This window comes from Priapulus caudatus, unplaced genomic scaffold, assembly GCF_000485595.1.
Source record: "Priapulus caudatus unplaced genomic scaffold, Priapulus_caudatus-5.0.1 Scaffold2161, whole genome shotgun sequence".
NCBI lineage: Eukaryota > Metazoa > Priapulida > Priapulimorpha > Priapulimorphida > Priapulidae > Priapulus > Priapulus caudatus.
The window spans coordinates 1-9815 of record NW_014579222.1 but is presented as its reverse complement, the minus strand read 5'-3'; the positions used below and the strand labels follow the sequence as shown (position 1 = coordinate 9815).

General features: G+C 43.9%; 2 protein-coding genes across 2 annotated transcripts; both read right to left on the bottom strand.

The window, feature by feature from the left end:
* Positions 1-3327: 3327 nt before the first annotated feature.
* Positions 3328-5862, bottom strand: LOC106818314. Its single transcript, XM_014823032.1, has 2 exons — positions 4526-5862; positions 3328-4093 (listed from the first exon to the last, which is right to left on the bottom strand). Exons 1-2 carry the CDS (start codon positions 5860-5862, stop codon positions 3328-3330), a joined length of 2103 nt encoding a protein of 700 aa, XP_014678518.1.
* A 3-nt stretch (positions 5863-5865) lies between these two features.
* Positions 5866-9698, bottom strand: LOC106818313. The gene is made up of 2 exons (XM_014823031.1): positions 9332-9698; positions 5866-7487 (listed from the first exon to the last, which is right to left on the bottom strand). Exons 1-2 carry the CDS (start codon positions 9696-9698, stop codon positions 5866-5868), a joined length of 1989 nt encoding a protein of 662 aa, XP_014678517.1.
* Positions 9699-9815: the final 117 nt, after the last annotated feature.

Below are 9815 nucleotides of genomic sequence, written 5' to 3'. Positions count from 1 at the left end.
TTCGTTGGTATTCACCACATGACGGGAAGGATAGGTTTCGGGTACATAACCCTATGGTGATGTAACACAGAAAAGGATGTAGGGATCAAGTCAACGATATAACGTAAGAATAAATTTAACGATTTAAAAATAGTTTTTTTTATAGATTTAAAGTTGAACGAGGGCGCCTCAGTGTGACGTTTCCACCTGTGCAATGCTCGCACGAGGTAGATTGGCAATATGGCGGTTTTATGTCGCTAGCCAGTCTGCTTATATGGTGAAACAAACTGAGCTGAAGCCTGAGAGCCGAAAGAGAGAGAGAGAGAGAGAGAGAGAGAGAGAGAGAGAGAGAGAGAGAGAGAGAGACAGACAGACAGACAGAGAGAGAGAGAGAGAGACAGACAGACAGACAGACAGAGAGAGAGAGAGAGAGAGACGTGCGGCGCCAGGAAACACGAAGTTTGTGACAAAACTATGCACTCGTGTGCGCGTCGAAGCTTATTTTCTTCTCATTCTTATCATATCTTTTGACTGACTCGACTGGTTCAACACCAACAAACGAACTCGCAAGAATGACATTCTTATTCTCGACCCATTTGACAACAGTGACCCCAACATTCCGGTCAGTTGTGTAATCATAGGAACCACGGCCTTGCTTGGAGAACACTTTGTCCTCAGTCAAGGTGCAGTTACGCAGGCGATCCCTTCTCATCGTACCAACAGAGTGAATACCATGGGTTTTTAGGTACTCTATCAACTCAAAACAACAGAAGAAATTGTCAAAGAACACTCTTGAGTTCATTTTGTTCTCAATGGTCTTGCATAGAACTGTCACAAATTTTGCAGATATTCCAAGGTTTTCTTCTTTATCAAACTCAATGTCACCAAATGTTGACGATCCAGCATAGGGTATGAAGTCATATATGATGCCAGTCACACCGGCTCGTGTAAAGAATTTGAAGCCCCATTTTTTGGGTTTGTTTTTAATGTATTGCTGTAAATTCCCAGCTTTTGTACCTTTGTAGGGGATCATCGTCTCATCCACAGAATATTCGCCTTCCGGTTCAATTTTCAGTAGTTTGCTTCTAACTCAATCTAGTAATGGACGAACTTTCGCAAATCTGTCATTTGGATCAGCAGTAGTGTTGTCACTGAAGTAAAGGAACCGACGAAGTTTTTCAAAACGCTTTAGTGACATGTGATTGGTAACGGAAGGAATCCGGGTGCTCTGGTTCCAGTAGTCATGATATGCAGGAAGTTTCATCACCACCATAATCATAAGAATAGCTATGAAACTTTTGATTTTGTCTTTGTTTGTATTGACGGACTTCCCTGAATTTTGGACAGAGTATAAGTTTGTTTGCGCCACAATCATTTCAATTAGTTCATCGCTGAATAAGTCAGAAAAATAGGTCAGAGGTGTATATAAACCAACAGGAACAGTTAATTGTCTATTATATGATATATCTCCACGAACTATTTCAACCTTTCGCCATTTGTATTTGTAAGTCTTCTTGGGTTTCCTAGTTTTGGTCGATTTTGATCCACTAGCAACTGGCTGAACATCTGGGTCTGTGCCTTCATCACCCTGATCATTATCATCTTCATCACCCTGATCATTATCATCTTCATCATCAGAAGAAGCATCCCTATCATGTTGGATGTCTTCACTTTTACTGTCACTAGAGTCTCCGGCATCAGATATATCACCGGATGTTGGAATCAACACTTTCCCTTTTCGGCCATAGAAGGATGCAGTAGAGAATGCCATAGTTTACCTAAAATATAAAACAGCATATTAGAAAAGTTATTATTATTTGTTAGTTAGTAAACCTTATACGGATATATCAAAATATAATACATTTATAATCCAAAACTTTGGGCAACATTATTATCTTTTAGTAACCTATGATGATCAATGTAGCCATATGTCACTATCAATTATTCCCCTTTGTGGGCAATGTTACCATATGGCTACATTGTTTTTACAGCATCAATTTTTACTCAATTGTGATGTTTTTTATTATAATAATGTTTTCCTCTTATTCTTGGTACATTTATCAAAATACTTATGCATTACTTACCAGTCTTCCAGTCTGATGTGGCTCAAAATCTATTCCAATTTGTAGTGCTATCTCCAGTGATAAAAACCACGGCCAAATCCTATTTGACACCCCCAGGTTTAAAAACCACTTTTTTTCTCCGATAGATGGCGCCACTACGCTATATACTGTGGAGTGTTACTGAGCGACTGTGTATATATATATATGCGGCATATATATATATATCATGTTGTATGATAGTATATAGTAATATTAAGAGTATATGTATATACTATATATTATATGTTTAATTTACGCTTGAAATGGCAAAAGATATGTATATATACGGTATATAGGCGACATAGATGTTTAAATATACATATGTATATATTATAATATATATATATAGGGAAGAGTATACACGTGGATATGCGCATGTACACAAGGGACATATATGCATATATAGGAGAAGGCTTTCGACTGTGCGACTGGTGCGACCACGTATGTTAAGGCATGATGAATATAAATCCCTTTGCGACCACACACTGCTGGAGACTTGCTGGAGAGCGAGATAGGGATGTATATACCTATGATTGCCGACAAGCCGTGCTGGAAATGGTGCAGCACAGTGCACCGCACGCACTGTATATAATTATGCAGATAGATAAAGGCGGCAGTTTTTCACATGTGTGGCATACCCCTGCGTGGTAAGGGGAAAGGTCAAGGACTCGTTGGTTTATCCGTGGAGCGTAGATAACCGTAGGTGTATGTCACAGAGGTATGATTGAACTAGAGGCCAACAGCCACTCCGTGGCAGCCATGAAGGGGCTAAACGATATATTGTGGTGCTAGTGCGCTTCTTACATTTCCCTCAACTGACAATAAACAAAGTCGCTGTATACAAAGAGTATGTGGTACGGACCCTGGCTTTTGTTGATGGTAATTGCAAAAGCAACCCTCACTGGAAACTGACGACGTTGACATGGGAAAGGGAATTCATCATCCGTTGTGTTCAACATGATCGATGGAATGAACACTTCATGTCCTCTGGTCACTATTTGCAATGATTGCCTTCAATGGAACTAAGACGTTGTTGATAGGATTTCCCTGTAAACGATGTTTGATGTGGTGGTTGACGGGAGGTCAGGAATTTTGTTGATGGCGAAGCGAAGGTTGCTTGGGTGGCCAACACGTGAAGCAGCGATATAAAGTTGTCCATGGGTGAAGACAGGATCTTGCAGCCACACACAGACCCGATGAAGGCTCTGACCCTGGCTTTTGTTGATTGTCATTGCAAAAGCAACCCTTACTGGAAACTGACGACGTTGCCAAAGGAAAGGGAATGCATCGTCAGTTGGCTGCAATGTGATCCGTGAAATGAACACTTCCCGTCCTCTCTGGTCACCATTTGCAATTGACATGCCTTCAGGAGGCATCCATGAACGATCTCCTTGACGATAAGTCGGGTGCCATTGCAAAGTCCCTCCTTGGGGTTAAGGTTCATGGGTAGGAGGAGGGGCATGCCTTTCTTTAGTGCCAGGCAATGTGGTGGCATGCCAGCAGTGTTGATCGTGTTTAGATACTCTGTTGGGAATCTTGTGGCGTCGTCCTCATCTATTGTGCTGTCTGCACTCCTGCACATGGTGAGGGTTTCAGGGAATGTACTCGAGATATGTTCATTGATGGTGTCTACAGCCGAGTTTTTTGGGGCAAGGATTGCACGCTGTGCAATCCATTCGTAGTCATTTTTTCGATCATGTAGATCTGGAAACACCCAGCTGACTGCCATCATGATAGACCGGTTAAGACTGTTGCGCGAGGTGTCATCAATGGTCATGCACATGTGAGGTGGTAGCACCATGGTGTCGTCCCTTATGTAGTCAATGTGACCATTGCCGAGTTGCAGGAGCCAGGCATCAAATTCCTTGAGCTCTTTGTCATCACCACTCTGCAACACGCGCATGTTCTCTGTCAGGTTGAACAGGGTGAAATGGCTCCACAGCTTTGACCGTTTCAGTGATGCATCAACAATCTGAGCTCGTGATCCTCGCTTGATGACAGGCAAAACTTGTCTGAAAATGATAGAGAACATTTGTCTTGTTAATAATCTAAAACAATATTAGCATCAATCTGAGTTGATTAATGAAATGGCTCTGCAGCTTTGACGACTTTAGTGATGCATGAACAATCTGAGCTGGCGGTGCTCCATTATTGACAGGCAAAAGTTGTGTGAAAATGATAGAGAACCTTTGTCTTGTTAATAATCTGAAACAACATTAATATAAATTTGAATTAATTGATCTGTTTAACAGTTTTGGGAAATTCTTGTATACTTATGTCATTGGCAAATTGATGTTATTTCTAGATTGCAATATAAATGTTGCTGTATTATTATGATTATTATTACTTATTGATTAGCGTTATAGGATTCAATGAATGAATCATGGAGAAGACATATTTCTATGTGTTTTGTAATGTATGTGCATTTAAGTTAATATGCTCACCTGAAGTCTCCAGCAAGAACCATTACTTTGCCCCCGAATGGTAAATCCTGGCTGGTGATGTCTCGCAGAGTGCGGTCGAGTGCTTCCAACAGGTGTCTGTGACCCATGGGTGCCTCATCCCACACGATGAGTTTGGCCCGGTCAATGAGGTCTGCCACTGCACTTTGCTTAGTGATCTGGAATGTTGTCGATTCGGTTATTTGTATTGGAACCTTGAACCTGGAGTGGAATGTGCGACTTCCCAGGAGAAGCGTCGCAACAATGCCACTGGATGCAACAGCTAGGGAAATGTTTTTGTGGTTGTCCAACGTTCGAGTAGCAGCCAGGAGAGCGTTGAGGGTGTAGGTTTTGCCAGTTCCACCTCTTGCATCAAGGAAGATTGCCAAGGGGATTTTGCGCTGAACAGCATCCATCACTGCATCATAGACCGCTCGTTGAGATGGTAGCAAAGCGTGGTTTCCGTTAAGGCGATCTGCTACAATGCTCTGCAAACTTGTGATATCGTATGCAAGTTCTTCTTGGATTACCATGGGTAGATGTGCGTGTTTGTAGTCGTCGTCTTGTTCCCGCACTCTCTGTCGCATGTCGTGAGGGATGGTTGGTAGGTAGAAATCTGGGAGCTCTTTGCTGTGGTTTTGCAAGCGACGTTCAATGTCCAGCAGAACCATGGCACGGAGAAGCTTGTCATCTGGTGGAGTAGGCATGTTCTGCTTCAAGTCATCCCACCACTCCATGTAGTGTTGATCAAACAATGCTGCTGGATCAGAAGGTTTGTTGAACAGCAGCAAGGTAACGAACAACTCTTTGATCTGGGGGCACATCTGTGTTAGAGCAGCATCTGTGAGTATGGTGTGCCACTCATTGTCACTTTGGAGTAGTCCGAGCGCTTCACATGCACCTTTGAAGGTGTCATGGCAGTGTCCATGTACTCTTTTCAGAACCTCATGACATCCTGCACCTTTGCTTTGGTCATGGTTGAGCAGCATCCGCAGGTAGTATACCTCTCCAGCTAGTGGGTGTATAGTAAGGACCCGGCCAATGGTGTTAAAAGATCCTCGACGTGGCACCCATTTCTTGGTTGGTTTGTGCCATGTGAAGATCTCTGGAAAGTCACAGTACTTCACAGCTGTGTCAGGGTGGGCCTTATTGTAACTCAAGAAACCGGTGAGCTCCGTGGTGTGGTCTTGCTGAGCAGCTTGGCGTTGCTGACCCTCTTCGTAATATATCATCTCCTCGCCTTGGAGGTGTACACGCATTGCGTACACAGCAGGATGACGTTCGCTGATATTGAAGCCGAAGAGACGCCAGCATGCCTCACTGGAGCCTAGTGATCGCATGTCTTAATAGTCGGTGACTTCATCCCTGACATGCACAGATGTCCGTGTGTGTTCTTCTGAACCTTGCACGTGCATCATTGCACGATCGGGACCCTTGTGTACGTACTTAAAAAGGTACTTTGCTGCAAGTGCTGAGCAGCAGGCTTCGCAGTTGATGTGCGCATTATACCTTGTGCTTGTGTAGGGGTTGTATGGGACAACCCAGCTATTGTCGACTTTGCGATTCTTGTAGAAGATTTGTCGACCGCCTTGCTGAGGGGAACGTCTTCGGTACGTCGGGTATGTCTCATGGGTGTTCCAGTCTGTTTCCTTGTTGAAGGCCTTCCGGTAGCCCTTGTCACACATTCCATTCTTCATGCAGGGTGCATTTGCGTACTGCGAACCACAGGGACCATGCAGCATGCACTGCAAGATGATATTCTGGAGGCGTTGCGTCTGCTGACGTTGCAGAGAGCCCTCTTCAAAGCTTAAGGGGTCAGGTGGGAGCTCGGCACAGACTACCTTGTCGACGTCTTCAGCTTTGTGCAGCCTGCAGTCCTGTCGAAGGATGATGAGGATGTGAGCATGAGGTAGACCTCTCTTCTGAAACTCGACAACATATAAGTGAGCGGTGACCTTACCAATGATGCCATCTTTGATGATTTCATCAAGGAATGCCCTGAGTTTCTCTTTGAATACCCGAGCGACGATGTCAAGTCTGTCAGTAGGGGTCTGGTTTGGAAGCAGCGCATGCTTGATTTCTTTCCAGCCAGGGTTGCAGGTCATGGTGATGAAGAGGTCAGGCCTGTGATACTTCCTAACAATGGCCATGGCGTCTTGAAATCGGCGGTGCATTTCACGTGGTCCCCCAGCAAATGATGGTGGCAGGATGACAGGTTTACCAAATGCTGGATCTCCTGGCTTGCCAGCTGCATCGTGAGCATGAACCATGTCACAGATGTTGTTGTAGAGCTCAGCACGCAGCTTCTTCTGGTTGTTCTTTAGATAGAAGAGGCGCTGGTTCTCTGCTGTTGCAAAGGCCATGCAGCAGTACTCTTGGAACAGGCGCTTTGCTCGAAATAGGGCATCTGACTGGTTTTGGCGGAGCTGGAGGCGGTACGTGTAGAATTCTCTTGACACCATGCGCTTATTGACTGGTTCTCCTGTCCGTGGGTTAACATGGCATAGCCCAAGATGCCAGCCATCTGTGCCGCGAGGAAAAAGCAAGATATAGTAAAGTGGGTCGGTGGCGCGGTGTGTGTATTGTAAGGTCTGCAATGCTCTTTCCCTCATATGAAGTACAAAGTCATTTTTGCCAGGTGCATCTGCCATCAGGACTGACACTTCCTTAAAGCTGCGGTTGTACCGTCTGACATGCTCTCCTAGAGGTCTGGCACTCTCGCTGATGACAAAGTTGACTTGACCAAGTTCAGCTGCAGGTATGTCACAGGCCTGGATGAAATCTTGCACATAGGGGTTGCATTGCCGAAGTTGAAGCTGAAGAGACTGCAGCAAAGTTAACAACATGTTGCGCTGGATGATGGTAGTGCTGGCAGGTAGGTGCATGTGTCCAAGGCGAATGTGTGCCTCCTCTTGGTCATGGTCAGGGTCATGGACGTATATCTGTGCAAACTGGGGAGTGTCACCTGTGAGAAGTAGAAATGTAAATGACATTTTTAGATATGATAAACTTAATAGATATTTCAATGCATTAATTAAGATTTAAATGATTTTGATATTTTAGGCATAATTCAGAGACGAAAATGACATTATTAGATATGATAAAGTGAATAGATATTTCAATGCATTAAAATGTAAATGATTTTGATATTTTAGGCATAATTCAGAGTAATTTAAAACAAAGATATGAAGGTGTGTCATTGACTGACTGTATTGACAACTTGTTAAAATGTTGTTGTCTTCATCGAATATGTATGGACTGAAAGGTAAATGGTGACAGTGATAGATTAAGAAATTTAAATTCTGAAGAACGCCATATAGTTACTTTATTGCAGCAGCTTGTTGGAAGGTTGTAAATTGTTTAACAATTATGTATGCAAATTTAGATTATATGATCATTAGTTTAGAAAATTGGTTTCGAAAAAAGAAATATTACCTGAGTTGGCTTGGAGTGGGCCGACAAAATGGTACAGTTTGCCCTGGATGACTACGCTGGGGTTCCATCCACTGCCAGGTGGTGGGGGTTCATGAACCTTCTGTGATGCAAGGGCAAGGGCATTATTCAGCTGCCGAGTATATTGTCGAAAAAGGCGTGCTTGTGGTGTCATACCTTGCCACAGATGTGTTAACATATGAGTTGGGTTGGGAAGTGGTGGCAGTGTGATTTTGCTGCCACTGCAGCAGATGGATGCAGTTTCATGCTTCCAACGCAGGGCTTTGCAGTGGGTGCACGCATTTGTTGGGGTGCCATCAACTTTAATTAAAAGACCAATGTCATTGTTGTTGATGTGTTGGTTTGCAGACAGTACAGACTGGGCATCTCGTGCCAAGCCATTGGCATGCAATTTATGCGACGATTTGCGATGTCGGTCCCTGTTGGCTTTGAGTGTTGATTGGCGTTGCTCATCAGATTCTGAAGTGCGTACTTTGCGATGTTGGTCGCTGGCGGCTTCGAGTGTTGATTGGCGTTGCTCATGAGATTGTGAAGCGCGTGCTTTGCGATGTTGGTCGCTGTCGGCTTCGAGTGTTGATTGGCGTTCTTCATTAGATTGTGACGCTCGAGATCTTTTAGTCTTGGGTTTTTTGGCTGTAAGATGGTCTTGCAAGTCGTTGAAAGAAGGGGGCAACTTTTGCTTACTTTTGTGTTTGACAGGAGGCATTACGACTGAAAGTAGATAATAAAGAACATGACTGAATGAAACTGGCATAGAAAATTAGAACAAATGATATGAAATGATGTATGGAAATAATTGTTTCTGAATTGTTATAACATATCAAATGGATTGTTACGACCTTGAATTACGTGGAACTCACTGGGAAAATGTGCATGTAAATATGATATAGTCGAAATAATCATGGTTCGAAATATCATGTTTTCACTTGTTATTAAACATGCAATTTATGATTTCGACCTTTAATTATTTGGAACACTTCAGTTTCAAATCTATAAGCAGATAAATTTCTTACTGGTATTCTAAGGCTAGGCCAAGGGCAAAGCGAATGCTAATGGTCGAACTGATACCGTAGTCTGTAGTCATGAGGCTATATTAAGCGAAATGTATTGGTTTCACTTACTGAACTGTGGATCTCCTAGTCTGCGTGCGTGCGTGTGTGTGTGTAAACGCCCTCGAACAAATACAAGGAAACAATACACAATTTTTTTTAGAGAATAATCATTGTTTTCGACTTCCGAGTGGGGATAGCATATGCAACACAACGATGACGCGAACATCTCATGGATTCAGGGGATATTGCGTAGCAATATCCGCCATGAACGAGCCGTACATTTATCGCTCGGCACCGTACATACAGCGGTACATGAACTCATCGAGCACACCTGGAAACATACTCGTCCTGACGCCGTGCATGTGCTTGATGCGCAGCTTTGCCTCAGACCAGAGGCCTTCAATGGTATTCGTGCACACTCCGTCCGGGGAAAGAAACTCGGTCTTGTGGCAGACGGTTTGATGATCGTAGCCGAGCCGACGTAAAGATTTGTAGCGGGCGAATTCATCGGAATAGATGGTGCTGCCATCTTGTACAGGTCGTTGTATGAGCGGGAGCAACGTCGTTCGCTTCCGATCTTTCATGATGTAGAGCACACATTTACGGGTGTGGCGTTCAACGATACCGAAAACCCAATTGGACGACGTGGGAGCGTTGCCGCGTTGATACATGACGGGATCTCGCTGTAGGCACTCCGTGCATATATCTCGGCAGAAGTTGTACCAGTCACTGAACGTCGACTTTGCCAAGTCGGGTAGGAAGGTGCGCACGTGCCTGATTTGGACATC

What these genes read in the sequence shown, in the direction of transcription:
- LOC106818314 (XM_014823032.1), bottom strand. Translation starts at nt 5,862, where the DNA reads ATGCGATCACTAGGCTCCAGTGAGGCATGCTGGCGTCTCTTCGGCTTC. An exon ending in GTTCTTGCTGGAGACTTCAG is followed by an intron (nt 4,094 to 4,525) that starts GTGAGCATATTA and finishes TATCATTTTCAG; the next exon opens with ACAAGTTTTGCCTGTCATCA.
- LOC106818313 (XM_014823031.1), bottom strand. Translation starts at nt 9,698, where the DNA reads ATGTATCAACGCGGCAACGCTCCCACGTCGTCCAATTGGGTTTTCGGT. An exon ending in CGATGAGTTCATGTACCGCT is followed by an intron (nt 7,488 to 9,331) that starts GTATGTACGGTG and finishes TACTTCTCACAG; the next exon opens with GTGACACTCCCCAGTTTGCA.